Source organism: Pezoporus wallicus, unplaced genomic scaffold (assembly GCF_028554395.1).
Source record: "Pezoporus wallicus isolate ANWC-B61680 ecotype Strahan unplaced genomic scaffold, APGP_CSIRO_Pwel_v1 contig_3952, whole genome shotgun sequence".
NCBI lineage: Eukaryota > Metazoa > Chordata > Aves > Psittaciformes > Psittacidae > Pezoporus > Pezoporus wallicus.
The window spans coordinates 11,112,215-11,130,378 of NW_026635034.1; the positions used below are offsets into that span (position 1 = coordinate 11,112,215).

Sequence of the window (18,164 nt, forward strand, 5' to 3'; positions counted from 1 at the left end):
TTTTTTCATGCATATGATATTTGGAGTTTTCCTTTTTCATAATCCTCTTCGCATATCAGAAAAAACACACTGCTGTGGGACTTAAATGCACCCTCCCTAACACAAGTTATTTCACATTGTAGTTACCTTAGTTGGCAACTTCAGCAAACACAAACATTTAAGCACTTCAGCAAGAAACAAATGGTAAATGAAGTAATGTGAATTTAAAATAATGCTGGTGAGAACAGTATCTGCTAACACATTTGCCTCAAGGTATTCATAGGTTGATGGCTCACCCCCTCCACGAAGTTTTAGAAGTAAATTTTTGGGAAAGCACGTTATTGTTATTAACACCCAGTTGTGTAATACTGTTGATAATTTAGGAGTCACAATGTAAAACTTTAAGTTGTTGATGCTATTTAACAAGACATACTGCTAGCTTAGTTGCTGTATACTTAAGTAACACCATAAAATGATGCCAAAACTTGGAACAGATTGGAACATAGCAAGAGAAACTCAACTTACTGTGTTATTACTGTACCTTAAAAGGGGGAATCTAGTTTTATGACAAGTAGTGCAAACCTGAAGCCAAAAAACCTGCAGGACTCAACCACAGACCACCTATCTCTTATTACTGGCAATCTGTAGTGTGTGGTAACCCCTTCAATCTTTCAATATTGCTGCTAAAACCCTCTCACTCATATGACTTCGTTTACCACTAAAACCACTCAGATATTAAAAGTGTGCTACATTAACATAACTTGAAAACTTGAAAGTTATTACTCTTTAAGGACCAATATATTAGAGATCAAAGGATCTTGAAACTCTCCTTCTCAACTGCAATAAAGTAGATTCCTCATCTCAGGCTGGATTTCTACATCCATCTGAAGTTCCAATTGTTGAAAAATTTGAGATGATGTAGGATTAAGACTATGAGCTAGCACATCTATGCTATAGAAGCAATGAGAAAAGGAATTTGGAAAAATATGTTAATAAGAAACCTCTAGCAATAACTGAAGTACCTCACAATGCTGAGGGATGATGACTGACCAAAAGTAGAAGAGACAACATACAAGAAATAGAAAGTTATTACGCTAATTTCTAATCAACATAATCCGTTAGTCTATACTGTACCTCTGTTATTGGTTCTTCTATACCAGTCATCTGGTACTTCTGCATTCTTTCAAATACTGAATGATCTGCACAGCCTCCTTGTGGTCCATATTTATGTGGATATTCTAAAAAGAGGAAGGCCAGGTTGAATTTTCAAATTCCAAGTACAAGCAAAACATGGCTGTATCACTCCAACTCACTCAGTACGTACCCAATATTGCTCATGTGGTTTGAGGGAAACATTCTAATATTCAAGCTTTATGCTGCTGTTTTTCATTAAACATTTCTACCAAGATACGTTCTTAGTTTTACAAACAGAACTGACTATTGCCTCTTAACATTGTTTTCTTATAGAAAGCAAAAGAAAATATGAGCAGCATCATCTAGCATAAGAGCTATTACTTATACAGATGTACCAATGAACTTGAGCTAACAGCAGCCTTAAAAAAGTGAACTCACAATAGAAAACTATTACAGATCAAGTATATTACAGACTGCTCAGATAAGAGAAAGGTTCTCTTTATTCTACATGGCAAACTAAAACTAAGAAACCTTGCTAACATTCCTAGAGGATACTATTGCTTTACTCATTTTCCATAGAATTTTTGAAAATATTTTATATTATGCAACTTAACAACCAATCCACAAGAACAAACTCTGATGATCCTTGGCCTCAAACTCAATTCTACAATTCTAGAATCACGAGTTTGCTCTCAATGTGACTCTCAAGATAAAATGTACAATTTCCATTATGGAAAGTAAACAGTACAATTAAGGATAAGAGATCAGTGTGTGCATGCACATATTCGTGTGCATGTGTGTATGCACGAGTGTAATTTTAAAGCTTACAGAACTACAGACCACAAAATTTACAGATGTATTTAGAACTTAGAGTAAAGTAAAACAAGACTCCATGCTGGAGATTCAAACTGGCTCAGTGAGAATATCATACAATTGGCTGCTTACCCTCATTCTTTCAGTGCTTGTTAATGCAGCTCTCATTACCTATATAATGTGTTTTAGACACATATGGTTAGGTTTTGACTGTTAGTACTTATTGGAGATTTATAAGCAACCCATACTTGCAGAAGCTTCCTCTGGAGATAAGAAGTACTGAAGGTAAGAGGTTTTGCCCCTTCAGCTTCTCTGCAGACTGGATCCCATTATAAACTGGTGTCCCAGTAACAGGTAAATGAAGTACAGATTATGGGAGCCACATATGCAAATACTTAAGGAATTAGTTTCTGTACGGCAAACCACAGTTTTACCATCACGTCAAAGGGGTGTAGCTTTTGTCAGAAATGTGTAAACTATACCAAGATTTGTTGTTTTTGGGGAGTTGGTGGTGGGTTGGTTTTCAGTTGTTTTTTGTTGTTTTGTTGTTGCGGTTTGCCAAACGCCCCCCCCCCCCCCACCTTTGTATGAAAGTGCGAGCATCCAGAATCACAGAGCAATTAGCAAATAGAACATACAGACCAGAGCAGATTTATAAAGGCTAAGACCTGGCACCAAGGACCCAATGCCTGCATTATATGCATTTTAAGGGACTTTACCTTGGACTTGCTCTGGTCTGGGTCTGTGAAATCAAAGCCTTTTAGCAGCTGGAACACAGCCTCGCACCCTTAAGAGTATGTACTCTGGTACAATTTCATCTGACAGTATGCTTAGCCCTAGCACGGTGCCAGAAGAATAAAGAGAGAAAGGGGGAAAAAAAACCCCTCTTACTGGCAGCTACCTCACCCAATTTGGTTAGCAGTGTAGTGGAACACTGGCTCTGCTATAGCCAATATTAAACAAAAAGTACCACTCACTGTTGAAGTCATCTGTACTTTTTGGGATCCTGTTTACTATCAGTAGATGGGAGTGAATAGCAACGCATTACAGATATGACCCTTCATCTCCACCATTTTTATTCCCCGTCATAGTATTAAAATGAAAAAAAATACCTACTGTATTTAACTTAGCTAAAATTCTCATTACCCACTACCAATGTCACATCACCAACCACTTATCTCTGCAACAAAAGGATATTAGACAAGGGTGGGAATAATGGACAATTCTGCCTCACCATGAGCACCCTTCATCTACATGAAACTTCAAAGCAACTCCTGCAGGTGTTAACTGCAGGAATCCACAGAAATTAAATGGAAACATGGCTGCACAGCGTATTTTACACTAGCACAAAATACCATTTTCTGCTATCACCACTTCTATTCATGTCATAATGCGGCATTATGACAATTGACAGAGCAGTACTAGAAATAAGTGTTCTCAGTGCATTACACAAAACAAGCAGTCTTTCCTCTGTATTTTGTTTCCCCAAAGATGTTAGGAAATCCCTCAATACATTTTTAATACTGACTTCCTGCAATTCAAACACATATTTCTCACTTAAAGAGTAATAATCTAGCAAGAAACATGTTAAGTCAGTTAAAAGTAAAAAGAACATGAAACAGTCTGCAGCAGCTATTGCCATGGTTTAGCATGCATTGGAAAAGGCAAATTCCCCAGGGACAGATTTGAATACACTCTGCTAACCACAGGAGGCAGGTAATATAGAATAGTTCACTTGGAACCATGTCTAGCCTACAAAGTTGCATACAAAGCTTTCTTTTGATAAATGCTGCATTACCTCAAACCATGAAGGCACTGTTCCCTCCTCATGTTTTCAGACTTCCTATTTCCATCATCCCCTTCTGCAGTTCCAGTTTTAAATATCTGGAGCTAATCAGGAATTACATGGTGTCAGATGACTTGGGCAATTTTGACCCACATCACAGAAATCTGGTCCATGTTCTTGTGATGCTTTTAAATGCTTTGAGAGGAACAGCCTTCTGCCAGCTTTCTGAAATCAACAGCTTCTCAGTCTATCCCTACCACAACCCTGTGAATTGATCCAGAGAACACACGTGCCTTTACCATTAAATGATAGCTTACAGTGAATGCAGAGTTGAGAAAAAAAACTGGAAGCCTACTTTCCATCAGATCTCTAGAAGAAGATTTTAATGACAGGATCAATGCTCTAACTAGAGAAAAATCCTCAAGCAAAACAAACGCTTTATTTTTCTTTTCCCATATTGTCCCATTTCCCAATTTCCAATTTCAATTACTGAACATCCTGACAAAATGTTAAAACTGTGAACAACGTTAACAATAACAAACCTAACCCCTCCTGCCACAATCCTGACATTTCAGATTTTGACGGTGACATCTTTTTCTAACTAGATGGCAGATCATTAATAATTACATATACAACTACAGATGCTTTTTAAGAAAGGCACCTACCCACAGCAATTCCTGGTCACACGAATTTTTTTCTTCTACTTGTCAGTAAATAGTGTGATCTGTTAAGCATTTAGGTCAGCTACTTATTGGATCCTGGACTGGGGCAAGAGTATAGTAAACTTCTATTAAAAATGCTGAAAATCCAGTGCTTCAGCCACCATAGAGATGTGCCCAATTCTAGCAAAAGCAATACCGTCAAAACAAAATCTAACTTTAAGCAGATACAAAAACCCCACCTTATTACCGATTGCATTCTGAGCAGTTGGTCACACTGTGCTCCCATGACAGCTGCCAAGTGACCTTCATTATTAAACTGACAACCATGATATGAAGAAAAAAAAAGAAGCCGAATTCTCACTAACACATAGTATGCAATGGACAGTTCATTCAGGACCTAGGGCTTTCCAGAATTACACGATACTTGACTTCCTGTTCTCGGCTGTACAGCTCTTTCAAGACAATAAAGGCAATTAAAAGACCGTGTTTATTTTCCTGAAGGTCTGAACACGATTTTCCTGTCCACTGTTGATTTGAGGAAATACAGATTTTGTATTTTACAGTCTGAACTCAGGGGTACATCTGAAACATATATGATTTAAATAAAGTAAATACAGTTCCAATGAAAGCCTAATCCTTAAAAGTTTCCAAAATATTTTAATGAAAATAGCAATTTGCATCTTTCTAGCACTAAATTATAGAACAGTTTGACCAAGAGTGACTTAGAAACTAAAAATCATTCAACTTGTGTTTCAAGTCGTGAATAGAAAGAAGGCTGCCTTCCACTGGTCACCACATCCACTGTAACAGACAAAAGCTGCCTTATAAAGTTGACAATATAATCCCCACTTACAAAAACCTCCTTTTGTTTAACTACTGAATAAGAGCTCATTGAGATGCTAATCATATGTTGCATTGTGATTTCTGAAAAGCACTAAAAAGCATATTGTTTCAAAAGGCTGAAACATGGGTGACCAAAATATATCACAAATTAAAGCAAAGATGACTTCTTCCCCCAGTCTCTCCCGAGTTAGAAATGTTAGCATTTTGTTCTGTGCAAGATACCAGTAGCTTGACTGTTTCACAAAAGTTAGCTTTAGATTAGAGCAGTAACAACAGATTGGCTTTTTTTTATTATTATTATTTTTAAAGCTACTGTAAAGCTTAGGGCTTTTTTAGTTATTTTAGGGTTTTTTTTAAGCTGCAGTTCAATGCAAAAATAACTCATGAAAAGAAAAAAAATCAGCCTCAAAAGCGCCATTCAGAAAGTGACAGGAGCAGTTACATACTCCAGATATTTCAGACCACAGAAATCCTAGAGGCCTCCAGGATACCAATGAAAAAAAATTATACAGTCAGTATGCATGCACATCAGACTGTGTATGGACAGCATCCACTGGCAGTGACACATTTCCAAACAGTGCCACTCAGACATAGCTACAGGATGGGCTGTTTTCAACCACGCTGAGCGAGCAGCAATGGTCGTTCACTTGGCAATCTGGAAGCTGTATCGTACCGTTGCTTCCATGTGACTCTTCAAAATAGGTTTAGAGAATCCCCTCTGATAACCTGATTTTGTTTCTAACTGATAATTTTTATGCACTAAATTCAAGAGGAAAACCAGTGTAAGCCAACATAACATCACCTAAACAATTAAAAAATTCATATCCTGCTCCCATTCACTTTAATAACACATTAATATGAACCAATTTCATCACTAGTTTCTTCTGTCTCTCAAACGATCCATTTATTCCTCCAACAGAGATCACTTACAAAACAATACTAACATTAACAATACTAACTTTCATAAAATCAAATTCTGTTTCTTTAAGGTACAGTTCAATTTCTGTCAAAAGAGAAAATTTTTAGTCACCCACACAGCATGGGTGACACAAGACAATCTTCTTGCTTGTCTTAGCCTTTGGAAACTGGGCAAATCACTTTACTGCCTTATGCCCCTTTACTTCCCTCCTCCCCTCTCTTTTCTACAACAGGATTAATAAAACCCTTTGTAAAGCAGACAGTGACTTATTCACAGAAAGTGCTATGTAAGTGGTAGTCTAGTATTCCACTATCAAGCAGTGAATTGTATGGTTTGATGAGACGTACAAGACATACCAAAGAATTTAGAAGTATGCTCAAATTATTCACAGAAATAAGAAATACATGTTATAAGAGTCGCATCTTACAGTTTCATTTCAGGCTTCTGCCAGGTTTTCTTACTACTTTTCCACACTACTCTCCTGTTACAGCAAACCATGTAATACTCCACTATCAGCTAGCAAGGCAAACAGTCTTCTCAGACTTCCATCTGCAATGCTCTGTAGAGCCGAAAATTAAATGCATGCTGCAACTTCTCTTTGGGAATCAAAGGCAGTATATGGAACACTATCCTATTAAGTTACTTTATTTGAGAATATGGGTCTTGCATGCACCAGGAAGACACACATTTAGTCAGTCAGAAAACAAGTGTAGCTCACAATGTACATAAAATTCAGGAACTGTGTTCATTCAGAAGCCCTTTGAAATTCTGCAACTTCTATTTGATTTTGGGTTAGTAATCATATTTACAGAATGGTGTAACAGGAAGGACAAACGTATCTGCTAGCTTACAGCAATTTTAACATACTTGAAGACAGCATATATATTGCCACTGAATGCAAAAATACAGCTGTATTCCAGAAGCTTTATTCAATTAGAAACAAAGTAAACAGTATTTGCTGACTTTTTAACAGAGAGAGATTATTTCTCTTCACTGTATTCATGCAAGAGTAGTAACCAGAGAGAGTATTATGCAACAACCCTGTTTTTCACTGGTTTACAGCACAGAGAAAATTATAATATATACAGCCAAGTCACAAGCAGGGATTTTTCTCATCTATCTTATTTTTGACATTTCACAACACAGTTTCATTATGACATACTTTGAAAATGATCACGAGAGTGGCTCAAGTAATTTTAACGACCTAACCCAAGACTGCTCATCCAGTTCAAATGGGATTTCAAACTCAAGTCTTCTACACTTTGCACAATGGCCTGATGGGACGAGTTTTTAAATGAAGTTATAGTTTAAATTGATTTTTAAGCAAGACTGAAGTCCTACATGAAGCGAGCCTGTAACACACAACTTGCTAGCTTCAATAATCAAAATGTTATCTTAGAATGACTCTCTGCCAACATCTACTTTAAGGAATTTAAAGTTGGAATCACAACTTTATTGCTGTGTATTTTGGGTTCAGCATAAAGTTACCGTAAGCATCATATAAAAATTACTTGTACTACAGCTGAAGGCTGGTAATACATAAAAAGGCAGGTGGAGTGCAGGAGAACCCTATTGCACCAGTTCTGAAGGTGTAGAAGTGTTCCATGGTACTTTCTCATCCTGCTGGGCGTTTTAACTAAGACTAGACTTCTGGGGCTATACTCTTCAAATTCAAACAGTTTTCTCTGTACACTTCCACCATCTACTGTGTAAAATGGGACATACTGGGTGCCAACGTATCTTCTAAAGAGATATCTGAAGGCAGTGAAAACAGAGAAAGCTTTTGTTTCCCACAAGTACCACCTTCATTAGATGCAAGTAAACATGTAGTGACTTGAACACTAATTATCCTTTATTCTCCAGTTCCCAGGAAAAAAAAAAAAACACTCAATATAGAGCATTTAAGACTGCATTTTTCACAAGAAACATGTACATGTATCCACTGAGTATCAAAATACACTGCTTATACTCTTAAAGAATTCTTAAAATGGCAGAATAAGGAAGATTCGCACTGGTTTGGTTTGCCATAAATCTCTTTCAGAACATAACTGTATATGGACCATGTCAGGACAGCATGATTTGGTGTCATACGCAGGCAAAGTTTCATTTGATGCTTACAAATGGCTTACAGGTTTTGACATTCAATAAAGAAAAAATATTTTATCTATAGCAAAAACGGATGGACTCACTGATATCATCTTCATGATAAATGACAGAGTGGAACGGCAGAGTTTTGTCCTTAATATATCTCTCTGCTGGCTCAATATAAAAGGTCCCACTGTGCGTTTGGATGAATCCTTCAAATTTTCCATCAATAACAGACCCATGGCTAAAACTTCCCTGCTCACCTGTTAAAGAAAAAAATGTGCATTAAGAGATTTTATATCTTTCTATATAAATGTATACCCTTTATACCTTCTTATACCTGCTTTTAAGCTTTCAGTCCTGTGCAAACTTCAAGCATACACACTAAACGTGTTAAGCAGTCAATGATAAAGAATGATACTTGAATCATTACACTGATTGTGCCCCAGCTCACAACTGCTAAAACCTGTATGAAATATAAAACAGTAAGATTCTGAGTAATAGCAGTAAGACTTGCAGAAGTTTGTGTCCAAATTTTAAAGACTAAGATTGTTCAATAGTAAGACATACAGTTATCCCAAAACCAGTTACCAAGTTCAATAGCTTCCTAATCAGGTGCATAAGTGACACGTTTAAGAAGCATATAATGAAGAATTCAACTCCGTATTTTAAAGCTGTCACATACAGAGCACATATATCCAAGTCCTGTTCTTCTACATCTGTTCATACAACTATAATAATAATAATAATAAATCAGAGTGCAAGCTTTCAAAGAGAAAATTCCCTATATTCAAGGCAACCATTTTTCTTTTCAAGCATAACGCTCCTAAAACTTAAACTTAGCCCTCTGACCTACTTAAGTCAACTGGTAAATTAGTCTCCACAGGTTCATTTTAAGTGCTAAGCCTGTATACTTCTTTCTCAGTTTAAAAAAAAAAAAAACAACAAAAAACCAACACAACATTTCAAGGCTTTACTTACATTACTAACAGATCTTGAGGAAGCAGTTAGATTCCTTTCAGAACCATACTGCATAAAGAGGGACAAAGTCTTAATCCTCCTCTTTTCATCCATTTTTAAATTCCTTAATTCTCCTTCCTAATAAATTTTATCTTTTGTATTTACTGAAATTAGGTGTATTACCCTTAATGATGGTTGCTCCATACTCCTTAAGCTCCTTTAAGAATAGTGCCTAATTTTTTAAGTGCAGATGTCCTTTTTTCATAATGCAGAGTTCTACAAAGATTATGTTCATAAACACAGCTGAAGTTCAAGTTCTATGGATATGAAAATTATTAGTACTCATTTGTTAAATGTGACATAAGAATAAAAGCAGCTGGAGTTTAAATTCCTTTAGACACATTATTAAAGTTTAATAATACAGGTAACCCTAATCATACAGATATTAATTTTTTGCATGTACAATTAAAACCCCTCTTATTTAAAATGACTGCACTTTAACCCACTTTAAAGTGTCGTACTTACCATAAATATGTCCAGTGTAAATATGGGAGGTATCATAATCAATTAGTTGGTTTGATATTTGTACTTTAAAGTCATCACTGAAAAGAGATGTATCTCTCTTCATTCGAAGGTTGAAGTGTCTAAAGTGAATAAAACAAGACAGTAAGTTGGCTTTGAGCTTCAATTACCGAAGCACTAAGCAAAGTACTTCTAACCAAGATTTTCAGGCAAACAATTTGCAGACCATGTAAAATTTATCTATATAAAATGTTTATACTCTATTAGAATTAGACCACAGCCTAGAAGGATTTTCTTAAGCACGATTATTTAGATGCTTTTGACACAAGTAGCTAAATTTACAAAATTTAACCCAGTAAAAAGGGTTAGACTTAAATGCATAAATCTAAAATGCTGACTTTTACTATACACTTGCTCCCATTCCTCCAGAAGACACAGATGTAGCCTAAGGGAAAAAGCAACTATCTTATTTTACAGCACTATGGAGCAGAAAAGAAAAGCAACCACCAGCTTATTTCACTTTCATTGCCAACATTTAAGTAGTGTAAATGAAACGTAGGTGAGCTAATTACCATTTCAATCGAAACTCCAAAAAATAAGAAAACCAACATTTAGTACAAAAATACTTACACTGGTAGTTACATGCACAACTGCATAACTACTTTACTCACTGAATGATCTTGTTCAAATTACAGTACTGCATTCTTTGATGCAAATCCTACTCCTATCTTTACATGAAACATACCACATTTTCCTTGCACAAAACCAAAAGTTTGGTTCAGTGAAGTCAAGCAACGTAACTAAAGTGTTTAAAATGCCTGTCATTGTGTGAATTCATACCTGTGACCACCATTAGCTTGCTTCAGAATTTCATTTGGTATTCTCTTACATTTTGTATAAAACATTGTGCAAATACAGATCAGTGAAGTTTCGAAACTTCAGTCATTCCAATTTTAGTCTTGATTTTCTTCCTATATTTTCCTCTTTCTGCACTATCACAAAATTGAAGGAATATTATAGTTATGTCACCAATTTATTACACAGCAAGTAACTCTGTAAGTCGACTACATCTGTCAGTCTTCATCTAAAAAAAACGTGACCAGTACACTAATAGAGCTGACTTTCCATAGTGAAAACTAGTATCCATTTGTGTTAACAGCAAAATAACCCAATTAAGTGCCACAGTATAAAGTTGAATAAACTTAACTGCTTTTCAGTATAGCTGAAGCATATACAAAATATATTATTTAAAGTGCAGGTGAAGATAAGATATAACATTACATTGTAAATACAACCGTACATCAAGATGCAGAATTCAAGATCAAAGAAAAAAGCCAAGCCCACGCTTAAAACCTGATATGGGCTCTACTGACTCATGTTGACTAGTAATTCAAACAGTACTTCACAAACTATCATTATTTATTATTGTTGTTGCCACTGTTAATAAAGCTTCAAAGCAAGTGTTCTCCTCTGGTGATGTGTTATCTACAATGAGGTTATGGAATTCTGAGATGTGGCTGGTATATGGGGAAGGTTAAATTTCAGCAATTCCCTGGGACTCTCAGGCTTTTTGCAAGCCAACCAGTGCTTGTATTGTAGTTTCGGTATGAACGTATGAGGGCAGATTCTGCTATTAAAAAGGAAGAAATACTTCACTACAGTTGCACTTGAGCATTTGAGCCACTGAAGAACACACCAGCCAACAGCAGCTATCCACACCCACATTGAAAGGCATGTTTTGTAACAGACAGCAAGTACTTATAGTATCACATATAAATGAAAAGTATTATTCTTAAGTTAATGTCTTTATTTGCCCTGTAAATCTGCCTTCTGGTATCACAGAGGTTCATCATGATGAGGAGATAACATTAACAATCAACCCAGACCATCACCATAGGGCAGAATGCTACAATATTATGCAATACATTTTCCCAGGAGGGGAGCAGGCAGGGGAGAAGTCCTTCAAGCCACCTTGTGTGGATCTTTTGGACAGAAGTTAGAAATGAACAGTCAGGAAAAAAAAGTTAAGACCGGCACTGACAGGAATTTGATGGAACTTCATTCAAGTACTCCAAAAAGCTCCACTCACTTTGGTTGCAATAGGTTAAGGTGTTACAGAGACAAAACTCCATTTTAGTTTTGAGTATTCCCAGTGACCAAGTTCTCCAGAGGTACCAAAGATGGATCACACTCTCTTCAAGAGCATCTAAACTGAAGTTAAATTACAAGAGCTCTCCTCCCTTCTCTAATAGTTGACAGAAGACTCTTACCATAAGCAGTCTGCCATTCTGCCCCTGTGATGAGGGAAGTATCTATTAATGCTAGCAAAAGCACTTATTAGGGCAAAAATTACTTTTTCCTGGTGAAAAAAGCAGGTGGGGGGCAGGGGGGAAGAGGGAGAGTAAAAAAAAAAAACAAACAACAAAAAAAAACAAAACCACAGAAACACCCCACAAAACAACAACAACAACAAGAAAACAAACAAACAAACCAACCTTCTGGGTAAGATATCCTTCCATCAATATTACCCTATCTATCACTTCAAAATGGACTGTTAGAAGCTGTATATACCAAATAGAAAGTTTCATTAGTTTTAAAATTAAGAAGCCTCTATTTGTAATTCTTTCATTTCCCCCCTTTTTACTTTCTGCATTGGTACATAACTCACACTACAAATTCTAACCTGTGCTGTGCTGTTAACGATTTATTAATAAAAGTAGCTTATTTTGCAGGATCAGAGAACTATTCTAAACACAAAAAAACAGCTGTGTTTCAGAGTAACAAGTCTCTGACCATTTATTTCTGAATTTAGTTAAACCATAGATAACTCGATCATCTCACACTATTTTTAAACGGGTCTTTTCCTAGCCATTCAAACATGCTTGATGGAAACAGGATGATCTGTCTGAACTGTTCATCCTTTTAATAACTAAAAGTAAAGTGATAAACCTTCCTTTAGTTCTCCCCCACCAAAAATGGGAAGGGAAATGAGAGGTAACTTGGGCGTGGAAAAACATATATTCATCTCTACTTCCAAGAATTAACAAATTTAACAAATCCCCAAACTTTAAGCAATGGCAAATCTAAAACCCCTATGCACTGCATAAAGCCTACAGCCATAAAACCAGAATTTACGTTCTCAATATGTAGAGATATCTTGATGCATTGCTTACAAACGTCAATGAAATGCACTGCACTAAAAAGATGCCTGTTCATAGGTGGGGAGACTTGAAAGTGTAATGACTTAATCAAACAAATGGACAGTTGCCAGGGACCTTACTCCCCCATCCAGTTCACTTTAATTTCTCAGTAAGAAATCTTCAAAGGCCCTACAAAATCCATTTCAGTATCTCACCCAATACTAAGTTTCCCTAACATTCACTCTGAATTTCTTCAAACTAGTATTTCTTCCCCTTTCTTGAAACAAATATAATCTAGTAGCTATCCTTCTCAAAATGATGCAGAAGAGAATGCATCTCAGGTTTCTTCCCTGTCTTAAATCCAGGAACTCCGTGAATCTTTTAAGGACAGGAGTCTCCAGAGAAGTTCAACAAATTTTTCTGTATCATTCCTGAATAGAGTTTCTAAAACTAACCACAATGGAAAAAATAAGGCTTCAAGTAAGACTTTTGGCAATTACCGTTTCTACAGCATGCGTCAAGTTCTGTATACCAGCACCTACGTAAACTAAGCTACTCCCTAGCCTAGCTACACACCAGGCAGAAGATTAACTATTTCCAGAAATATTTTTTTTTAATTTACACATTTACTACCTTGCACAAGACATTTCCCAGCCTTAGTGGTCTCTAGAATAGAATTAAATCAATTAAGACCATGTCTTGACCTTTCTTATTTGTTACTGCTCCTGTCTCAGACTTACCTGAAAACTGGCATGGTAACGGACCATTACTTGATTACTGTATGGTAGCTCATTTGGTTGAAGGCAGAATTTTTACTAAAACTGTTTACATTGTTATATACAATCTGTTCTGATTATAAACTCCATCTTATTCATTGATGGCAGCACCCTAAAGACTATCAAGAATGGTATTCTGAATTCACTTTAGCTTACCTCAGGGAGACTATGTCAGATTTCCAAGTATGTACCATAGCAACTCAGTGATAATTGAAGAAAAAAAGTTGAGAACATCATGATTAGCTGAAATCCAGTAGTTTTCCATGGGCTTGAGTTACAGCAATCCCATGCTCTAATCACAGAGCAAGTACTTTAGAGAAATAAAAAAGCTGCGTGTATATACAGACAGCACTTGGTAAAATAAACATAAAAGGTGTACATGTAAGAGTTAACGCTTAATCTATTATTCCATTTCTTTTGACTTACCTTCTAAGATCAGTTATTTCGCCATGATGAAATGTCCAATATATTGGGACACTGATGGCAAGTCTGCAGACTTCTCCAAAAGTGGAAGAGCGAGCTACTACCAGTGGAACACCCAAAGGGCACTCTTGGTGCTTTCCCTTTCCTACCTTTCCTCAGTCAAAATGCTGTAACCAATGGCAGGCTGAGCAGACAAAAGCATTCAGTGACCAGAGGAGATTTAAAAAAGGAAAGGAGATGGAAGAGTTACTCCACAGCTGGAAGAAGTGGCTGGAAAAAGGGAACAAAAAGTGACAGGTTGGTTCAGTAGGAACCAGAAAAATCTTTGCAGCAGTGCCTCCTTGAGCCTCCTCACAAGTCAGGATCTAGAAGATGCTACTCTGCTTGAGGTGCAGGTCTTTTATCCTTACTTTTCCTATTTAAGAAGTCAAAGATGCCTCTCTGAAAAATGGGGGGGGTGTCTATAAATGGCAGGGGATAATAATTTGAGCGCTTCTTCCTTACTGCTTCCACATGAGGCATCAAAATGTAAACTCATTTCTCACAGACTGTCAGACTCACTCCAACCCTGAGCTATATTAAATAGAAGACAGCTTAACAACTTAATGGTGAGTCTAAACTACTGAAGCTAAGTCTACAGAACCATCATACTTCTGGACATTATTACTTTTTACACTGTTTTCACTTACTATTAAATCCGCACAACACATTCCATCATCATTTAACTGTCAGTTCCTGTGGGCCTGCTACTGACACTAAAGAAAACATAGCTTTGAAACAGAACATGATAGGGTTTCTAGGTTTATCAATCTGTTACCCAACTGGATGCAGTTACAGGGTATCACCATCTCCTAGGTATTTAAAAAAAAATAAATCTCTACAGCATTGCAACACTCAGCAATCCCAGACAGAATGCTTGCAGCAGCTTAAGTTCATTTTCTATCCACACCTCTAGGGTGGCACCTGTTCAGAGATCTCCCTCCTGACCTTCAAAAGTGAGACTTGCTAAGCTTGTTATTCTAGGAAACAGCTGAGGACACAATCTTCATCCTAAACAATTTGCCACTGATTATTCTTGATATGCATAGCTGCAAACATGCATGCTATCTTAGATAACAGAAACCATCCAAGCAGGATTCAAGTAGCTACATGTTGGCTAACGTACATTCTAATAAAGTCATTCAAGTATTTCTGTCCTGAAGAGTATGATAGAGAGATTTTAAGAGCAGAAGAGTTTTTACGCAAGATTGATATTCCCCCCCCCTTCCAGTAAAACTTCTTTTGGAAGTTAAGTGCAGATTCTGTCATTTCATTTCCTATTTACCTAAAATAATCTTACCAGTTATATTTACATAGAGTTGAATATTTATATGCAGTGCAATGTTCTAACATAATGAGAAAAACCCATGAGATAAAATACTGGGTAAAGATGTACTAGTGAATAAAATCAGAAGGTATGAAAGCTAACACACAAATTCAAACTTAGTAGTTTAGAAAGCAGATTTCGTAGAGAAATAAAGATACAGAAAGACATCTGCTAGCTAATAATATGAGCACACATGAAGCACATAGCTTAAGCACTTTAAGTCCACTGCTTTTAATTTTAAGAAGATGTTTTTTTGAGAACAAAACTATCCCTATTGAAGTTTGTCGGCCAAGGAGCAAAGCTCTAAAGCATAAACACCAATTTTAGGAGTACAGTTGGAAACCCTGTGTCTCAGCTGGCCACTCTCCCCAGTCCACTGAACCAGGCATCTCCTAGACAAAAATCAAGTGAAGCACTAAATGCCTCCCCCCCCCCCCCCCAGGCTACACATATTCCAACTCACTGTATTTAAACCAAAACGCAAGACACGTAACCAACAGATCCAGCCTCTAAAATACTTCCCTTAGTAAACCTCATGGAAATAATTCACAGAAGTTTCAAAGAAGCCAACCAGTCAGTCCCATTTGATGAGCGCTAAATCAACCTATTTAAACAGACTAACTTCTTAAGAGCATGTTTGAGTGCACATGGAACTGAAACACGGACACAACAACTTTCAGAGTACTCCAGTAACAGCAAATCTGCTCTATGTTCTGACAGACTCACAGAACATAGAAGACAAAGCCACTTCATGAATTGAGTACTATGTTGTGTGCACAATAACAAAAGTACTTAAAAATATATTCCATAAAGAGTACATCTAGTATTTGGTATCAAACAGAAGACAACAATATAAAGTCTTCTTTAATCCAAGCTCAGCTACATCAGATCACCTCAGCCAGCACAGCAGCATGCTCAGAATGTCACCTTTGAAATTCAACATATCAAATACAGTATCTGTGCAGGTAGCCTCCTTCAGTTTCCTTATCTAGTCAAATAGAGTCAACAACTGTTGAAGGCAATGCAAAGGATTACAAAGAACCAAGAATCAAAAATCCTCATACTTAAGAACTCTAAAATTTTGTGATCCACTCATGCCATCCAAAACTGCACCAGAAAGCTCAAATAATGTATGACTGGTAGCTGCTCAAAATAATTATGAAAAAAAGGTATCTTCAGAGAAAACCAGTATTAAAGCCAATCAACAAACACCGCTTCGCAAAAAATGCTTTGCCAAATTGTACAGTGAGCATGGATTAAGACCCTATGTCACATTTTCACAGTATGCAAGCTCTCCCTGTTATAAAAGTTCATCTGCTCAAGGAAAAGCATTGTAAAAAAGAAGCAGAATATTTAAGAGCCAATTATTTACTGAACTTTAGTCCACACTGGGTGTCAGTTAAAGCACTTCTACCTAGCAGGTGAATCCCACGGTCACTCTGCAACATATTACAGCTTTACAAAGTGCATGCTTGATAATAAAGACATGGTCAAAAATTTGTTCATTAACTACAGGGAAAAAAAGGTTACCTGCAGTCTCCTATCAATAGCAGTAGTGAGACTTGATGCAGCTTTTTGCAGCTACTTATTGATCAAACACTACTTTTGGCACTTTGACATAACCAGGCAAAAAACCTCAAGGGGAAGCTTACCTTATAGCATCTTCATGACTCTGGCACAGTGTCCTTTTTTGAAAGCACTGACAGGCTCTTTAGCTGTCAAGTTATTTAAAGCAATAATGACCAAATCTTGGTGCCCACTGGACTTGCCACATGTACACTATTTGCCTTTTTATACAGAACCAAGGAGAATTCTTTTATCCTTCCCTCCCCATACAAACCCAAGAAAGATAGGATAAGCAAGATTTTTTTAAACTCCTTCCCCTACAAAAACCACCTACTGCTGTATTTCTAAAGTTCCAGAGCAGAGCTGGATGCCTGCTTTTTTTAATACATAGGGGTATGTCCTTGTGGTGTTGCAGAAGAGCAAGCAAGGACATTCTGGTGAATAAGAAAACAAAGAGAAGGAAAACATTTAACGGTCACCAAGGATTACTACAAACAATCACTATCACTGATTATTTTAATACAGTGGAAGCAAAGCTTACATTTCATCATTAGTTAGAAGATATCCGAGTTTCTGACTATTGTAACTCAAACCTCTACAAGATTTCATGCAGACTGACCTGAAAATATAATAGTCTATTACATTTTGGAGCATGGCAGAAGAAAGTAAGTACTTTTGAGTCCAACATTTTCATTAGTGAAGCTCATATTTTCAAACTATCTCAGATTTTCTAGAGCCTAGCAATATTCAGCAAGTGCATGTTTTAATAGTCACAAGGAAAATCATACGACAAGTCTTTTTATTTGTATGATTCACAAAGAAGCAATTTTCCAAGCATTTCCAGTGACAGTTCTCCTATTACAAGCATTATGTACAGAACATACATTCAACAACCATGTTTGAACTTAAAACATTACAGTATTAAAAAAACTTTAGGTAAAAATCTAAGGAAACCTGTAGCTAAGTCGCAAAACACCTGAAAGGAGTTCTCAACATATCTTTAATTTAGTAATAAGCAAGTATTATCATGCGTTCAAGTACCACTTGAAGATTGAACTCTTCACTCAAGTTGCATGGGCAACTTTCCCAAGTGAGAGTCATCCACTGATCAAGGAGAAAGGCTGGAAATGGGTGTGGATGGGTGATTAAGAGGCCAAATCAAGAAAAAAATTAGAAAGCACAAGTTACTA

The 18,164-nt window shown here is 36.7% G+C and overlaps 1 protein-coding gene across 2 annotated transcripts in view; it reads right to left on the reverse strand.

Moving 5' to 3' along the window:
* The window catches only part of ADAM10 (ADAM metallopeptidase domain 10), a 42,196-nt gene that overhangs the window by 12,973 nt on the left and 11,059 nt on the right, over positions 1-18,164 (reverse strand). The window contains exons 1-4 of one of the 2 annotated variants that reach the window (XM_057398528.1): positions 14,046-14,223; positions 9,707-9,825; positions 8,326-8,484; positions 1,114-1,217 (exon numbers count right to left, since the gene is read on the reverse strand). In XM_057398528.1, the coding sequence (XP_057254511.1) occupies positions 1,114-1,217; positions 8,326-8,484; positions 9,707-9,809 (366 nt within the window). In that variant the 5' untranslated portion in view covers positions 9,810-9,825; positions 14,046-14,223. Of the gene's footprint in view, positions 1-1,113; positions 1,218-8,325; positions 8,485-9,706; positions 9,826-14,045; positions 14,224-18,164 lie in introns of those variants that run through there. The other variant, XM_057398518.1, reaches the window with a different exon arrangement.